This window comes from Astatotilapia calliptera, chromosome 1, assembly GCF_900246225.1.
Source record: "Astatotilapia calliptera chromosome 1, fAstCal1.2, whole genome shotgun sequence".
Taxonomy (NCBI): Eukaryota; Metazoa; Chordata; class Actinopteri; order Cichliformes; family Cichlidae; genus Astatotilapia; species Astatotilapia calliptera.
In genome coordinates, this window is record NC_039302.1 from 2,427,459 (window position 1) to 2,446,922 (window position 19,464).

The 19,464-nt window shown below is 39.8% G+C and overlaps 1 protein-coding gene across 8 annotated transcripts in view; it reads right to left on the minus strand.

Moving 5' to 3' along the window:
* The window catches only part of shank2b (SH3 and multiple ankyrin repeat domains 2b), a 306,872-nt gene that overhangs the window by 148,047 nt on the left and 139,361 nt on the right, over positions 1–19,464 (minus strand). For all 8 annotated transcript variants that reach the window (XM_026194603.1, XM_026193999.1, XM_026194263.1 and 5 more), the window contains one exon: positions 9,539–9,616. In XM_026194603.1, coding sequence (XP_026050388.1) covers positions 9,539–9,616 — 78 coding nt within the window. The remainder of the gene's footprint in view (positions 1–9,538; positions 9,617–19,464) is intronic.

Below are 19,464 nucleotides of genomic sequence, written 5' to 3' on the forward strand. Positions count from 1 at the left end.
CACATCGATTCTTTTCCTGTTCTCCCATGGTTGTCATGGAGACAAATGGTTGTGTATAACACAGAAGTAACCGGGGTGGGGGTGGGAAGGATGTGGAGCCACTTAAAGCCGAGTGGAAATCAAGGCAACGGGTCGACCAGACCAAAAGAAAGAGATGGTGGAAGGACACCAGAAAAGGAAAATCAATCAAAACAATCACTGAAACACAAAAGTCCAAACAGGAAGGAGAAAGGATTCGATCTACACTGCCCTTCAATTTTAAATTTAGTCATTCCCCAGCACTGAGTAATTTGAGGGCCCAAACTTTTCTTTATACGTTTACATTTTGCCTTCATTTTCTTCCCATAGAGTTAGTTTAAATAGACTCAAAGTGAAATGTCAAAAATATGACCTAATAAAGTGAAATTAATTAGTGCAGTGTTTTAATTGATCCAAAATAAATTAAAGGTCTCTAAAAATGACAATATTATTCAGGAACTACTTTAACAAATTTCCTTTTTTCTTTCGATAAGTCAGTCTGTCCTATAGGTTAGCCTATTGACCGCAGACTGATCACTGATATCTGGGCCAAGACGTCCACTTTCATTCATCATTCATTGATTACAGATGGAGTAAAAAAGATCAGATCCACATGGTCTTCAGATGCAATTTGGTGAATGTGACTCCTCGTTTTAGCTGCATGCAATTAAAGCCTGCTAGAATGTGACTGATCAATAGAACGTATAATGCTAAGACAGATGCATTGATGTTTGCATCCAACTCCATCCAGACTAATAGTAACAATATGTTGTTAATGTTAGTCTGCTTGTAGTAAAACGTTATTGGACTTCACATATTTTTACTTTCAACATACTAAAGCCTGGTTTTAAATAGTTTCACCCCTCGGGACGCCTCTCACAGTTTTCCATGGTGGCTTGCTTTTAGAAAACCCATCTAGAAAGCTGTTGGCCATATGTAGGCACGCCTGCCCGGGGTTTGCCCTGTCCACACAGCCCCACAGTTCATCCACACCTATCCATCGTGTGCTAACACAGGCATGTTTGCACATTATTTATAATAATTAAAGACCATACAGGGAAGTATGACTATTGTGGAGAAGATGAAACCCCAGAAGATACTTCAGTGTAGTGTCAGAAATATGAGGCTGAGAGAAGGTGATCTATTCGAACCTGAAGTAGGAAGGATTTTTATTGATTTACAGCAAAAGAATTCAGGAAGTGAAAGATATCAGGCCATCGTCCATTTCAAGATTAATTTGTTGGATAGGAGCTGACTCTTTTTCCTTTCAGGACAAATGGCTACACAGTGCAGCAGGTTACATGTTATCCAAACCTACCTGGCCCTGTGTGAAAAGTACTTGTCTCCTAAACCTAATAAATGATTGGGCCAGCCTTGGCAGCTAAAACCGCAATCAAGCGTTCAAGAGAACTGGCATTGAGTCTTGTTGTGGAGGAATTTTGGCCCACTCTTCTTGCAGAATTGTTTTAATTCAGCCACATTGCAGGGTTTTCAAACACAAACGGCCTGTTGAAGGAAATGCCAAAGCATTTCAATCTGATTTGAGTCTGGACTTTGATGAGGCCGCTCCAAAAGGCTCATTTGTTTTGTCTTTTTGAGCCATTCAGACGTGGACTTGCTGGTGTGTTTACAATCAATGTTCTGCTACATAACACAAGTGATCTTAAGCTTCAGGGCATAAAGTGATGGCCCGACATTCACCTTCAGGATTCAGGAGAGCAGTTTTTCAGGTGACCATTAATTATGGACCCAGAAGCATCAAAGCGGTTTATGATGCTCATAAATGACCTTTACTGAAGCAAGTGAGACCTCCGGATTTTTAGATGTTGGCCTGAGTTCTTTCATCACTCCTGGGAAAGTTCACTATAATATTTGTGGATGATGGCTCTCACTGTTGTTTACTGGATTAGAAAAGCAGCTTCTATTTAAGTGATTTTGTGATTTAACATATGTGACAGTTATGAGGCCTGAAACTGAACTTAGCTTTCCAGAAAGTTTGGTTAATGACAATTAATTCATGATTTAACAAGGGACAATTAGATTTTCATGGACATGTTTGGATTGCTCTCCTCCCTTAATAAATGAAATAATCATTTAAGACCTGCATTTTGCATTTACAAACAAACTATCTTTGATGATCTGATACTAATATGGAGAAAAAGACTAAGAAATCATGAAGGAGGCAAATACGTTAAACACAGCACTATAGTAACCCTGTGTGATTAAGAGCATGGCTAATGAGAGGAGCTGTCTTTCTTTCTTTTCTTTTCTTTTCTTCGAGTGGTGTGGTTATACAATAAGGGGCACATTTGTCCCCACACTGTGGGGCTAGCTCATGAGTCCTCTGTGAGCCTGGGGGAGGCCTGGGTGGGGCCCCAGCAGTGTGGCCCACATCTGGGCCCCTCTCTGCTTAGTGTGAGGAGACCAAACTACAGGCTACCTCACTGAGGCCCACTGTGGGCTGTGTGGGTCTGTCTGCCATTCCCCCACATGGGTTGGGTTCCACAGGGACATGCTTCAGGGGTAAATTTAAATGCACTGGGCATCATCTTAGCTGGTTTTGGGCAAGAAAACAACTTGTTAAGATTTACTCGACCATCATGGCTTTAATTTAAAATACATCGTTTTACAACCTGTGCCATCTGCAACATGCTTCTTTATTATTTTACTGGCTACACCTACAGTAACAACATTATAGCAGAGTGCTGTGGATGTGTGCAAAATGTTGCTAAAGGGGTCAAATATAAGATTTAGGGGTGTTTAGAAAGTATGACTACAGATGATAAAACCATGTAGTTCAGCAGGATTAGATAAGCTTCACATAAAACAGGGACAATAGCTAGACTGGCTTTAGTCAGTGTTGCTGTTAGTTCAGCTAACTAACACATTAAATCCATATTCAAACATAAGGTACACATGAAACACAGCTCCTGGTGGTTAAAAGGATAAAATGGTTTACTTAGCCTGAGAGCTGCAGGTGATTTCAAGTTTTGATAGATTTACTTTCAATCATCCAGCAGATAAACAGCAACATTAATTTATAGTTACATTTCTGTCTAATCTTCACTCTCGTTAGCACTGTTTTTGATCTACTCTAAGGGTAATATCAGGCTCGTTAGCTGCTTCCATTCTACTCACCCACCCTCAAACTGAGTGTTTTTGGTGTGCTGGGCAGTATACACTGAGTTTATTGAGCTTTTCCACTGAGAACTAATACAAATTACATCAGTTATGATTTTGCTATTAATTCCCACAGAGGAACATACAGCGCTTGGAATGTTATCATCTAATTGCAAGTTTTAGTTAATACTGTTGTGAAAACAGATAACTGTTGATATCAGTGACCATCATGTCATGATTATCCATCAAACCGGGCAAATTGCACCCAAAGGAAAGCAGGAAGGTGTTTATGACTCTTGCTAAATGAAAGCATGAATCTTCCCAATGTATTCATTCATCTGGCCGTAAACCAAATTCCAGTAATGCCAGTTTAAAAAGGCAGCACGAACACAAACTTTCAGGAATAAGACGACAACTCTGTTTCACCAAATCATTCAGGACATGTCAACAAATGTGAAAAAGGTTTTGTCACAGTGGCCTCCATCAGAGCATGTGCAATCCCATTATATTCTTAGAGTAAATGGTAGCTATAATTTACAGCAGAGGTCACAAAACCATGTGTGCTTTACAGTCTGTGCTAAGGGTGCATAAGAGAATGTGTGGGGGCATGGTGAACAGGAAATAGGTGAGGAGGAAGGGCATACAAAATAGACTGAAAATAATAAGGAGAGAAGAGGGGAATTAGATTAAAAGACTGGCCTAGAAAGAACGTGCAAAAGAAAGATAACGAATGTGAAGAAAATGAAAAGATAAAAGAAATGAGGTTTTACAGAGCGCGTGGAAAGGTTACAGCTGGGCACAGGTCAGATTGAAGAGACAGAAATATGGTACACACACACACACACACACACACACACACACACACACACACACACACACACACACACAGAACTGACAAATGATATTATCAAATGGCACGACCACAGAACACCCACACAGTGTTCAAATTAAGAGCACATGCAGCAGCAGCGGAGGCACAACGTAAGCACGCCTCATTCAACTATAGCAATCAGTAGTTATTAACACTTGCACTTTCCAGTTGTTAATTTGGCACCTAATGATGATGTTTTCAAGCACATCCCTTTGCTGAATTGACAAACAGGCCTCTCTAGTGAGATGCACGTATAGGTTTGACATCGGCTTGATTCTTCACAACAGGACTTTGCTGTCTACAGTGTTGGGGGGTAACAGAACACATGTGTTACGTATTTAAAATACAAAACACGAGTAACTGTATTCTGTTACAGTTACCGTTTAAAAAGGTGGTATTCAGAATACAGTTACTTTGTTGAAATACATGGATTACACGGCGGTCTCTTCCTGTTTCATATGTTAGGCTATGCTCGCTCTGTTTTCGGTGATTCCACGCTGGTGGAAACCCAAACAAAACACGCAATAAGAGGATCTAATGCCTGTGTCTCAATCTCACGGCCCAAGTCACCTCTACTTGCAGCAGCATAATCAGGTGAAAATTTATTATTCAAAAAATGATTTAATATGAAGGCAATAGGCAGTGTAGTCCGTGCTGCAGGGAGAATGGACGGCCATACCCGTTATGTGTCTGTGAGCGAGGAGGGAGAGTGGAAAAGTACGAGCTGTCACCGAGCAGAAACGGGAGCTGGAAGCATGTAAATATAATAATAACCACTGCAGCCTGACGAGCCCAGCTGTAAGTAAGCTATTAAGACTCGACTGTACACCGTGTTCGTGTTTTCCTCCGAAACAAAAAGTTCCGTTGCAGCAGCCTTTCAACGCCTCTCTCTGTCTCTCGCTAGCAAAGTAAAGCTAGTTTTCAGCTACGAGCCCGACACAAACCCGACGTATCAGCCAGAGGTCCCTTTACTACGGTTCGGAGCCGCGGACCTGTTTTATATACGCGAGGAATAGTTTTCTATACGAGATCGCTGCAAAAAGTGCAGCCTTACCTAAAGTCCACCTACTGTTACTCATTTATATTAAGATTTAAACATCTAGTTGGTGTTGGTGTGGAGAGTAACCTTCAGTAATAAATCACACAGCAATAGGACATTCATGTTGTAAAAGGCATGATAATATATTAAGTAATTCAAAGTATTCAGAATACGTTACTCTCATTGAGTAACGTAATGGAATACGTTACAAAATACATTTTGGGGCATGTAATCTGTAATCTGTAGTGGAATACATTTTAAAAGTAACCTTCCCAACACTGTCTGTCTACATCCATATTTTACACAGTCTGTGATAATGACTTTCCTGTATTGAAGGCCAAAGTTAGTTTCATAAAAGAGGCAGGAAAGGATGAACTCTGACTCTGAGCCAAACACACACCTGCTAATTAGTGCTAAGTAACAGACTAATTAGATACCAGAATTTTGCTGGACTCTGGGCTGTCTGTACCTCTTATTACAGCATCCAAATAGTTTATCCAAGAACTACGCATAAATGCCAGGTTGTAAATATGGCCTTTAATGCTATAAAGGTGGACATTTTCCTACGGATGTCTACGGTGACTAGCAACCTATTCAGGGAGCACCACACCTCTCACTATATAGCATGTGGGATCTGCTCCAGCCCCCCGCGACCCTGAACTGGATGAGTAGAAAATGGATGGATGAGTATCGATGTACTTTTGGCTCGTGACCCTTAGAGGAACTGCAATGTGGATGCTTCTGGGACAGCGACACCGACACTCCAGAAGCAGCCAGTGGGTCTAAACAGATGCTCTACCTCCTGAGCTACAGCCAGGATGTAATCAGGACGTTACAGCTGCAGATTTATGCCCATTTAAACACATGAGACTTTAGGTGCCCAAGTACGTTTTAGAACTCTTATCATATAGTTTTGTGCTTGTAATAAGTTTGACCTGCTTTTTGTTTCCCGAGGTCATGTGCTATAGTTAATGTGATGTTGCTTTATGCCTCTGATGTACTAATATTTCTCCTTCAGTTTCCCAGATGTCTGCTGGCCAGAAAACAAGCATAAACTTGTTTGATTTAGCTCTTGGCTTCATGTGTAGGTGGAGAGTGCAATAATGATAAAGATAGTAAGAGCAAGAGAGTGAATTTTTTCCACTTGACAACAAGTGAGAGTCCAACATGTCTAGTGGCTGCTTGTTGTTTTACTGTTAAGCCTGCTGTCAGAAGAGAAACTGCTTTTACAACAGATTTCTGCCTGTATGTTTTCCTGATATCTGCTGGAAAGCTACAGAAAAAATTCTAGCTCTGGAGCTCTGAAGGAATTACACCAAAACCTGACAGCTGAGGAAGCATGATATCATGCTGCTATTAAACAAAGTCGCCAAATACAATCACATGAGACTTAGTGTATTAGCTACACAAGAGGTTTGTCTGATGTATTGGCTAATGCTGAGAACAGCTCATGTCACTGTTCTGCAAACCCCAAATATTTAGTTTTAGGTTTTTTCCCCGCATATATATTTCTCAGGATCAACTTCGGTGTTTGGCATAGATTTTCCAAACATTCCAGCTGTAACCCGAGTTAGGCAATATTTGATTGGATGATGCTGATAGAAAATACTGTCCAAGGCTAAGCATTGGTGTAGTCAGTCTCCAACAGCAACCAGTGACCTCGAGAAAAACTAAGGCATGTGTCAAAAACTGCAGTGCCTCGGCCACGTGAGGCTTGCTTCACCTCTGAGTCACCCCTACAGAGCTCCATGTTAAAATGTCCAACACACAGCAGAGACAAACAGCCTACTACACAATTAATCACAACTGTAAGTGAGGTAATTTTTTTATAATCACAGGTTTGAATTGAATTAAGGATTAAACTTATATAATAACTACTAAGATGTGGCCGCTTGCTTTTCCAGTTTTTTGCACTCAGCTCTGTAAAGAAAAACACAGATTTTCCCCTAGTAAGTAGCTGGCTGGTCAGTTTTAATGTAAGCTGATAGATCCATTGGTTTATCTTCTCAAAAGACAAAAGGAAAGGAAAAAAAATCTCCAAACAGTCAAACTGCACTGTGATTATGTGATAAATTTAACAAAAAGGATAAGTAAATCCTTTTTGAAAATAAACCCTATACCTACTAAATTGTGTGTTTACTTTCCACCGTTGTGAGGAAAACGTATTTGTTGGTTGAGCAGCAGAGATAGGTGTGTGGTTTGCGCCAATGCCAAAAAGTTTATTCTGCTACGGACTCTTGTTTGGAGCTTCTGGTGCCCAGGTGCACACACTCAGGTGCCTGATTAGAACCTGTGAGCACAGACCCTGCTAGAGCGGTCAGTTGGTGTCTGCTCCAAGCACGCCACGCTTGACTGATCTGGATAGGGCCCGTGCCACAGAGCAACTTCATGTTGCAGCATTATTATTTGGAGAGAGATCCAGTACCATCTCCAAAGTGTTCAAAGAAAGAAAAAATCAACTAAATGCCATTTCCTTAGTTTTTGTGCTTGATTCTTATATTGTCTGCCTCCAGTATATTACCATACTGACTACTGTTGATGTTCTCTTAGTGATTAGATGCAGCCGGAGCATTAACAGCCCTGTGTGAAAAACAGACTCCATTTAAGTGGAAATACTCTATGGGTTGCTATTTTGAAGGTTCTTTAAAAAGGAAAAGCACAAGAGGTAATCTGATCGAGATAGTGAGTGCGGGCTAAATACATATTCTCAGCAAACAAATAAAAAAAGCCTGCCTTGTCATAACAGAGTTACATAAGTCAGAGAGTTTTCACATCTAGTAATGCTTCAAACTCCGTATTACTCCATGTTTGTCTTGTGCCTGAAATTCTAAGGATTTATGGTCTTATGTTGGTGACCATTTGCATAACTCTTTGGCTATGTGGGAACCAAAGCACAACCCGAGCAGGATTCACTACAAAGAGGAAGAAACACAAAACCACCCATTAAAGGAAAAAAACAAAACAAAAAAAGTCAGACCATGGCTGCAGTGAGCCATTTTATTGTTTGAAGCGCTAAAAAACAAAGTTTATTTTATGACTTCTTTCTTCTCTGCAGCAAAAAGCTAAGCAAAGAAGCAACGACAGCACAAATATGGACAAAACAGTCTAGACCACATGTTTGTGACACTGCTCGTTCTTGACAGACACACAGCTTCACTCGGTGTTTTTGCTAGCATAAAAAAATCAAAATCATCACGTTCAGTGGAACCCTAGGCCATCTTCAAAGTTAGGATACTTGGTCCACGAAAACATATTTATTCAAGTCATGCAGCCAATTTATTGCCTGCCTGCACCGTACCAAATCTCCTCACAGGGTGAGGGTTTTCTACATGTTTGTTTCAACATGAACAACACAAACAAGCAGACACAAACAAAAAAGCATCACAAAGATAGAGAAAAAACTGCATATTAACAGCAACTCAGCTAAATCCAAAGTCTAGGCTACAAACTAAGCTTCTTAGCTGAAAGCTCAAACTCTGACTAAAAACTTCGTTCGGCTCAGCCTCATTGCCTCTGAAGTGCTCACGCTAATAAAGCGCTCCACTGGAGTGGCTTTGGAGGACAGCTGAGGACCCTGTGGGACTGCCTTTCATAAACGCCTGCCTGAATATGGCTATTTTATAACTCGGGCGTAGGTTATGAGTCAAACATACCAGTTAGACAACTCTTACTGCTTCTTGGGATTTTTTATGGATTTGCTTGCTAAGGCATATACACTTCAAACACTGCAAGCAGAAACATACAAATACACATGCGCTTGAATACCAGCTCAAGCCGCTGTGCACATACACTCCATGTTATGGAGGATAATCATTTCATCTGTCTTGAGAAAATTAAGGGGTTAAATGTTTTACCTTTGTGACTGATTGAACGAACTGAGGGATAAGTTGGAGGAACACAGACAGAGCTTGTTAAAGTTAGATGATTTTTATATTACATTTAAAGATCTCCAGTTAACCTAGTAACATGCGCCAGGTTGCCAGAGATCTGTTTAGGGTTAGGGTTGTCTGTAATATTCACATATACGAATAAAAAGAAAAGAAAATAGCAATCTAATAAGAGAAGAGGGCCAAAATGTACGAAGAGTAACATTTTAAAATTTCTGATTTCCTTTAAGGTGCAGCTAAAATGCACCTTAAAGGAAGTAGGTAGTAAAGCCTACCCAGGAGTTTGCTGGTGACCTGGTGGAAGTTACAAGTTTAAAGAAAAGAAACTAAATGAATAAACACGGTAAACTTTACACTGCATGCTGAGGTTTGGTTGTGCTCTGTCCTAACAATGTTTAATCACAAATGATCGAATATTGTCAAGAAAGCTATTTACATCCCTGGTTGCAGCTGACCTTGACCATGTTGCACCGTTGCCATGGTAACAAATGGGATGAAAAAAATGTGCTGCTTCTGAAGACGGTTTCCCCAGGCTGAAAGCTGGAATCAATCTTCCATAATCACTTACACACAAACACTACTGAAGATTTTTTTTTACACTACCTGAAAAGGACTCTGGCTGTTGTAGTTCTTTACTTCCTTGTCAGCTCCACGAACTAGCAGCACTCTGGCACAGTTATCCTGTGGAAGGAAAAGAGAAAAATCACTCAAATGAAGCAGCTGACAACATCCCTAAGACAAGACTGGAACCCTTAAAGTCTCCTACTTTTGCTTTTTCAAAAAAAAGAAAAATAAGAAGATGATGGTTAAGCTTCCAGTAACATCAGCAGAATTTTCCAAAAGCATAGAGCAAGACCTGATCAATGACTGAGCATGCCGGCTCTTGCACAGGGATATACAGGAGGAAATAAGAAAAAGAACATCTAATACCTATCAGGAATGGAGCTTCAGTGTCTCTATGGCTCCACTCAAAGAGAAAGAGGGAGTGAGGGTGAGAGAGAGATGGAAAAACAAAAAGAGAGAGAGGAAGAGAGAGAGAAGAACAGAGATGGAGAGTGCTGAGGGGTTTGAATCTGCTGCACAAATCGCCCACAAAGTGCTCAACCACGCATGCACTGAGCACACACACATGCATATAAATACTTTTTTTAGATCCACAATAAGCTATTGAGAGTTGAAAAATCAGTCACACAGATACTGATACAGAAGCATAATCTGTACTGTAAAGTCGGCATTACAAATATTTCTCTGATTAGACGTTCAGCCTCTTATTTTAAGACATGCACGGGTTCTATTTTTACTCATTTCCATCTGGTGTGTAGTAACCCCACGACAACATCTATATAAGTTGAATTTACATGTAGCTGTACGTGTGGTACATTTTAGAGCTGTGAAGGAAAGCAGGGCTATCAGAAGACAACCAGAAGCAAGGAACGAAGCAGATGTACGGCCTGGGGAGGCAGAGGGATGGTGAGAAAGGTCACGTCGAAAGTCAATAATTCTGAGCTAATCCCGTTTGTTGCAGTTTGGATGCCATGGAAACTTCAACTACCGATGGATTTTTACTCTGCATCGCCTGTAATGTGAGGAAGATGAAGGTGAATTCTCACTTAGGTTTTAGGTTTTCATTTATGCACTGGAACCTGTTCTATCCATCTCTCGAGCAGCAGTGACAATTAATACAAACTTATGATGCACAGCATCACAGTCCAAAAAAAGATTGATCCAAATAACCCCCCTCTGCTTCACAGACACTGAAGATGTTATCAATCTTTATTTTTCCAGATCCCCAGTTTTAGGAGATGAGACTGAAGTATTCTTTATTTTTATTGTCATCGACAAATAGAGAGACGACCAAAAGAATCAAATAACAATTGCTCTCTCTCTTTCTGTCTGTCAGCATCATCAGGAAGAGGGAACGTGAGAAGCTCGAGATGTGGAAGGTGAAGGCTACAGTGTTACCCACACTAAAGTGACCACTAAACTGTCCGAGTGGCTTCAGCAGATCTCAGGAATGACATCATAGATCTGTGTCCAGAAGAGAGACAACAGAGGTACCGTGCAGGACCCTCAAGCAAAAAAAACCAAAAAAACATCAACAGTTTAAAAAGAGAAATAAGTAAACCAAAAAACGAGTTAGGAATACAGAATTTGTTTTCTGACAATGGTGATTCTACTCCTCCTTTTCAATTCAAGTAACAAATACTTAAAATAAATAGCAAACAGGAGAAATATATGCAAAAATAAGAGAAAGCTACACATTAGAGTACAAAATAGTGGCAAAGTGATTGGAAGTAGTGCAAAGAAAAGACTTGGTCTGCATAGCGTCTGTGTGTGAGTGGCCTGAGTGATTCAGGTTACTCAGACCATGGCTTCAGTTTATGCTAACAGTTCAAATGGCCCAGGGGAAGAAGCTGTTTGTAAGTCTGGAGGTGTGGACTAGTGATGGTTGTTAGAGCCGGGTCTTTGACGTGAACGATGCGAGCCGGCTCCTTATCGCGAGCCGTAGGTTTTTTGTTTTCACATTAGAAAGGTATAGTAATCATCCACAACTACTTTCATTTGCGGATGATAAAGGATTCAGAAAGTTAATTCATGCAGGTCCATATGACAGAGAATATGCATCTTCTTTTTGTTTTCATATTATAATTTATATTTAATTGTGTTGTGGTTTGCAGAGTTTTGTGTTGTTTCACTTTAAATTTGTTTAAAAGGAAAAAGCTGACTAAAAGCCGCAGGGTTCAAAGCTTGTGCAAAAAGTAGCGGCTTATAGCCCGACAATTACGGTAGTTAAAAGTTGAAATGTGAATAGTTGATTTTTGTATTATATGATTTATTTATTACATTTTATGTGGAGTGAATAAATAAAAGTATATTTACGGTGGCCCCTACAGACAAAGCATATACAAACTTCAAAACACGTACAAAAGACAACAGAAGTGCTCCAGGATGCTAGGGGGCAGTGTTGAGCTTTTGTTACCTAGTGGCTACACAAGCCAGCAAGTACCAACGACCGGATTTGGTGTGTGGTAATAACAGGTAAATGAACATTTGTTTAAATTATTTGAATATATATGAGTGCCTGTGTATAAATACACAAACCATACACATATGCTTTCAATTGTGTCATTTAAGTGATCTAGGTAGCTCTGTTTTGAAGTTCAGTTAAAGCTAGAAATGTGTTTTGGAGTTTGTACGTGTTTTGTCTTTAGGGGCCACGACATATATTTATATATAAACATATATAAATAAAACCACTTTTTTACATTAGTAATTCCTTTTGTGCATAATTTTATATTATTGTTAATAATTAATTAATTAAGGCAACAAAACAACCTGAAGAGCCGGTTCGGAGCCAAAAGAGCTGATTCTCTAAAAAGAGCCGGAAATCCCATCACTAGTGTGGAACCTGATTAACATGAGGTACTGAGCAGAGGGCAGCGGGTCAAACAGCAGGTGGGCGGGGTGCAAGTGGCCACATTTGAGCGCCCTGGTTCTCCTGAGATGCAAGGATTGGCAATGGCCTCCAGAGGTGGCAACCAATTATTTTTTGGGAGGTGCTAATTAGCCTCTGCGTAGCCTTCCTGGTCTCAGTAGTGTATATCAAACACCCAGTCAGCAGGAGAGCACGCTCCCCACTGAGGAGCGGTAGAAGGCCAACAGCAGCTCTCTCTCACATGGTAAGAAACCTCGGAGTGTTTTTGGATAGCTCTCTTAAATTAGATAAACAAGTGTCCTCAGTGGTAAAAAATAGCTTCTACCAGTTACGTTTGATATCAAAGGCGAAGCCCTATCTTCCAGTGAAAGTACTTGAAAAACGTATTCATGCATTTATCACCTCTAGACTGGACTACTGTAACTCTTTATACCTGGGCCTCAATCATTCTTCTCTCTACCGTCTGCAGTTAGTTCAAAATGCTGCTGCACGGGTTCTAAAAGGTACTAGAAAGTATGATCACATCACCCCAGTTCTAGCTAATTTACACTGGCTCCCTGTCAAATACCGCATACCGTTGCCTTTTAATGTCTCGCTGTTTTTTTGCTGATTGTTAAGCACTTTGATCAACCCTGTTGTTTTAAAATGTGCTATATAAATAAATAAACCTGACTTGATGAGGCTCTGTGTTGGACAGGTCCACGGTGGCTGTGACGCTCATGGTCAGCGTTTGGTTACATCAAATATAGAAGAATAATTTGCATTTAAGTTGATGACACTTAGACTAATTTACTAAATTCCACTGTTGTAACATTTGTATAGTGTCTAGTATAAAGACAAAATCAAAAGTATACTGTTACTGTAGGAAATGGAAATCAGCCAAGACAGCTGTGAAACACCCGCTTCAAACATGAAACATCTGCTTACATCTTGTTGAATTCAGTCTAAATACACAGAGAGCAGCAGGTCAGCTGATCACAGCCTGTACACTAAGAAAATCTACTGAAGAGCTCTGATTCTTTTCCCCACGCTGAACCACTACAACCAATACTACGCTCCCACCGCTGCTGAATGTGCGGTGCTCATTTTACTCTCTACAATGCAGGCAACAGAAAACAGTTGTTGTACTAATAGTATTTTATAATCATCTTTAATATAGCACAAGGTTCAGTTTTGCATAAAAGTCGATGGTAGAAACGTCCTTCAAGGAACTACTTTTTCCTTTCTTAGCCTTTACTTTTGCACTTTTACACGAGTAAAGAAATTGATTCAGCGCTTCAGTTTTTACTGGAGTACTTTTCAACACAGATGTCTGTACTTCTGCTTAAGTAAGCATGTAAGTACTTTTTCCACGTCTGCATCTGACATGTATCGTTCCATTGTGTACTTTGCACGGTTGAAATGATGTTTTTACTCATCAGCAGCTGTGGAGTAATGCACATGATAATTTCCTTTGAAATATAGCTCAATCCTGACACGGAGAAAAAGCTGTTTTACATCTTCCATGCAACAACTATACTTAATTTTGCATATTAAAGAACATCATCAGCAACTTTATGCCGTCCTTTCTGTTCAAAGTTGATGCTCAGTTTTTTAAACTTATCAGATCCAATTAAGCCAAAATACCTTACAGAAGTTAAACATGCAAACAATAAACAAGAGTTCAGGTCTTAGGAGCATCATGTGTTATGTGTTACGTAACTAAGTAAGTTTGACGTTTCAGTTTTCAGGGGAGGAAACATTTCATATATTTTTAAGCTCTTTAGTGACCAAATTCGGTTGAATCTACCTCGTCTGCACGTTGAAATTTGTATGACTGTAGTGATTTGATCTCTTCTCAACAACCAGTAACCTTCTGGTATTCACAACATAATGCAAAATGAAAGCAAACATTCATTTGTATCAATAACTTTAATATAACTCCTGAAACAACTAAATGTCCAAGCTGTCCAAGCTACAGACATCCGTCTTAATAACTTTATCCAGGTCTCTAGGAATTATTGTAACTGTGACTTAAAGGAGAATAAAGTCCAGGTTGCTGCTTTTCTTATGTGTGTGCCAGGTGCCAAAAGGCTGATTCATCTGCCAAAGGTGTAACACCAGAACAGATGTGAGTGTGCCCTCATCCCCCAGGGGAGTCCAATGTGACATCCACAAACAAACCTACACACACAAGATTATTTAAAAATAACAATCAATGAAAATATCATCAGTGATTTAATAACGCAACTTGTATTATGATCTCTCAAAATGATTATACATTATATATTATACATATGTACATCACAATATCCAGAAACATTATGCACACAGACTATACAGAATTTCTACAAATAGAAATTTCTAATAAAACAGTTCACTGGGTGTAGGTACAGCTACAAAACGTTACCCCACTCGTGGTATTTTACCCTTTGATGGCTCGGCGTTCAGTAGTGCTTCAATCCTATTCATTGTTTCGATTCAATAATGATGAATTTAAACATATTTTGAAGAGGCCTGAAATGTTTCCAGACGAAGTTCAACAAGATAAATCATGTTATCTCTAAGTCATGTTAGTGACATCATTTTAATCATGTTATCACAGTTCTTTCAACTCCTGCAGAAAAGCTATGTGGTAACATCTGAAATGATGAGACAGCATTTTAATCATTATTATAAAGGCTGTAGTTTGTAGCCATTGCTGCAAAATGATGTCAGTGTAACAGGGCTTGTTGGTGGTTTTAACAATTTGAGGTGGTTGACGTTTTATTTATAAAGAGCACATTAGCTTACTAAAAATGGCAGCTAGCTAGTATTGCTGGTATGTAATATTTTCAAAAGCTAAAATGAGCCTACAAGAGTGGGGCTACACCAGCGATACTAGCATTAGCTGTGTTAGCACCTTCAACAGGTAGTGTCCTCTGGTGCACACTGAGAGGATCAAATGTCCTTTTAACTGCAGTGTCCTTTCATATTATTCATATATCCATGATGTAAATTTACGTGAGTGAATACTGAAGATAAATATAATTTTACAAGCACAAGGACTTTTTAAAAAAGGTCTGCTTAGCAGAGCTATGGGTGCAAAGAGCAGTGTAGAACATTTGCTTCCTCACCTTTGCTAATTTGATGCAGTGTTGCCAACTCTTCAGTAAGGAAAATCTCTAGTGGCTGTCCTAAAAATCGTTAGAAGTCGCTAAATGATGTCATCGCCTAATTTGCATAATTGGTCATGCTAATGTAATTGTAACCTATGTTGTTGGAGAGAGAAATAACATCATGGAAGAGACAAAGTGAGTAAAAACGTCCTAAATGCATTTAGAATTTATTTAGAACTACCATTTTGTCATTTTCATTACTGACACTAGATTGGCCAAACAAATCTCTCAGCGACTGGTCTCTCCCCTACCTTCGCTGCGTGCTCACGCAGCTTGTGGAAAAAGTTTAGTTTGGAAGAAGTGGAGCTGAAAAGCTGAGAGAAAACAATAAAAAGAAACTAATAATAGACCAACATGTTAACTGTCAGAACATTAGTACCGGCAACAGCTAGTAACCAGGCCTCACTGTCACATGAGTCTGTTGCTGTTAGCACTAGCTGTGGAGACATGACGAAGAGACAGAGGAAGATGAAATTAATGTGGTAACAAAACTAATTAGAAAGGAATTGATTGGAGGATTCGGGTAACATGAATGGCTACTTTGACCAACCAGAAGATGGTTTCATCCACCCCTGTTTTCCCCTCATAACAAGGGTGGTGTAAAAAATTATCATCAAACAGTCTTTCTTCTCACACCAGTTCACCTCACTGTGCCTCAGAAGTCAAAAGGTTCCAAGGTTTTCCACTTCTTTAAAAATGACAGCAGCCAGGTGAATGGAAAAGAATAAATCCACAGGTAAAGAGAGACTAAAACATTGCTTTAGTTTCTCATTTGCAGATCAATGTCATATCTGTTTCCTTTGGTAAAGATTGGATTTAAAAGGCAGTGATTTCTTGCTTTGATACAAATAAATCAGTGGGCTGCTTTTTATTCAAAGCAGTACTTCTCTGCTTAACTGGCCCCACTCCAAGGTCAATGTGTTAAATGGTCTCAGATGACTGGCTTTACAAACAAGTGTTAGAGGGCACTGCTGACCTTTAGATAAAGAGTATAAAGATAGGTTTAAGCAGAGTGGTCTTTGAAATCCAATCTGTGCACATTCAGTTAGACTTATCAACAGATACGAGCTATTTTTTGCTACTCAGTACAAATCCCACTGCACTTGGAAGATATAAACATTTAAAAAATCCTCAAAATATATTTTCCACTTGTGTGCTTTTCTTGGGAGCTATTTGTAACAGCAGTGCGTGTGTGCCTATGTGTGTATTTATGTGCAAGCAAGTCAAAATAAGCTAGAATGTGTGCATGTTCAAGCTAATGAAGAAACATGCCTTCCACTGTGCTTTGCTCAAGCCCATTCAGAAAAACAGCCACACTTGTTTTTGAAATTCAGATTATTGCTAAATTCAACTACAATTATCATCCTAGCAAGAGAACTAAAGAAACGTCTTAGACGAGGGGTGAAGTGGCTCCACATCCAAGTAAGTGTATGTGCATGCCTCAGCCAACCTATTAAGTTGCAGTTTACATCCATATCTCTTTCTGCTCCTGAGACATGATGTGGAATGATGAGGAGAACAGTGTTTTTGTAGATCATCACAGTGAAATTGACTTTTAAGCTTTTGTCCCATTTGTCATTTCTATCACATGGTAAATGAGAGACTGCCTAAACCATTGGCAATCAAGATAATAAGAGCCAAGAAAAGAAAAAGAAAAACTGAGAGGCTGCTGTCACAAATAATGTAGAGTTAAAAGTTACGATTTCAGGACGGTATACTCCTGGGATACACCAGGCGCCCATAGTTCAACATCAGAACATCATTTCCATGATGAAAAACTTGTAAAGAGACTGCTACAAAAGGGAAGGAAATCACACTGTATTCAGTTTGTATGCAGTCATAGCAGAACCGAAAACGGTGGAGTCAGCAACAAAAGCAGGAGTGCATATATTAGCACACAGGAGCACACAGCATTTAAAATAGTTAAATCAGTTCAGTGAGATACTGTAATGTACCTGTCAGCAGGAAATAGAGGGTTGCATTCACGGCCACCTTTTCTTTTCTTATTTTTTCCAGTTGAAAGACTTTTATACAGTATAACAGAGAAATGATCATATACTGTATGCAACCATTAGGTTAAAACTAGTTAGGGCTGTCAGAGTTGGTAAATGGTATGATACTTACACAGGGCTTTACTCTACTTGACAACATGCCTCATTCACCCACTCACACAAACACTTTTTTGTACACCTACACAACAAGTCAAAAGTTTGGACACACCTTCTCATATAACGGTTTTCCTTTATTTTCATGACATTGTAGATTCTCACTGAAGGCATATAGTAAGCAAAGAAGTGTGAAATGTTTTATATTTTAGATTCTTCAAAGTAGCCACCCTTTGCTTTGGTTTTCTGCTTTGTTCCGCTCATTAAGGGAAGCTCATGAAGCTTCATGGGTGTAGAGGTCATCTGGTCACCTTTTCTGTGTTGTACAAAGACACGGTGGGTGGAACCAAAGATCTCAAATTTGGACTCATCAGATTTTTCACTGGTCTAATGTCCATACCTCGTGTTTCTTTGCCCAAACAAATCTCTTCTGCTTGTTGCTTTTCCTTAGTCGTGGTTTCTTAGCAGCTATTTGGTCATGAAGGCCTGATTCATGCAGTCTCCTCTGAGCCATTGATGTAGAAATATGTCTGCTACTGGAACACTGTGTGGCATTTATCTGGGCTCTGATCTGAGGTGCTTGGGGCAGTCCTCATGTGAGCCAGTATTATTGTAGCTCTTGATGGTTTTTGTCAGTGTACTTGGAGACACGTTCAAAGTTTCAGAAATTTTCCAGACTAACTGACTGACCTTCAGTTCTTAAATGTAATGATGGACTGTCATTTCCCTTCACTTAGCTGATTGGTTCTTGCCATAATATGAATTCTAACAGTTGTCAACTAGAGCTGTCAGCTGTGTACCAACCTGACTTCTGCACAACACAACTGATGGTCCCAACCCCATTAGGAAGGCAAGAAACTCCACAAATGAACCCTGATAATGCACACCTGTGAAGGGAAACAATTTCAGGGGACTGCATCATGACGCTTACTGAGAGAAGACCACGAGTTTGCAGTGCTGTCAACAAAGCAAAGGGTGGCTACTTTGAGGAATCTAAAATTTAAGACATATTTATTTATCCATTGATAAATAACTCTACATATGGAGGCAAATTGTGAACATTGTAGTGAAGACATTAATACTTTGAGTTTTTTAATAAAATGCACCCCATTACCTGGCGTGGTAATGCAAACATTATTGCACAGGAGTCAAAGTGTATACAAAGTGAAGAGCAGTGTTGGGACTAACGCGTTATTAAGTAACGCGTTACAGTAACTACGTTATTATTGTGGTAACGAGCACGGTAACTAGTTATTATGCCAAAATCAGGAACGCGTTAGTCGTTACTGGGATTTAGATAGGCTCGTTACTCGTTACTTCGTGTGGTGGCTATCGCGGAGCTTCCACAGATTCAGTAACATTAGCAAGTGGTGGAAGCCAGCAGGTGGATGAAGGAAAAGGGCCACAGAAGGAAAAGAGACCCGAGGCGGCCGCCGGTCCAAGTGTGAACTGAACTTCAGGTAAGAAGTTATGACCTGCAGTCTCTCTGGGTCAGATATGAACCATGTTTAGGTGGAGTTTATTTTCGTTATTCTGACTTTTTCCGTACTGCGTGCTAGCTAGCATGACGGAGTTTCTATACAGCTGGGTGGGTGCTATGAAGTTAATGATGTTGAACTTTTATTTTGTTCATAAGTTATTAGAGTTGCCAACCGTCCCGTCTGGTATTCAGAGAAAATATTACGCGTTTCTTATTGAGGTGAAAAGGAACAGTTTGTCCCGTAATTCAGCTACAATGAAAAAGGCACAAAGCTGGAGTTATTCTGTCTTTGCTGCACAGCTGCCTCTTCTTCTTTCATTCTCCCCCCTCCCTCTCCTGTTTCTACTTCAATCATGAAAACTGATCAATGA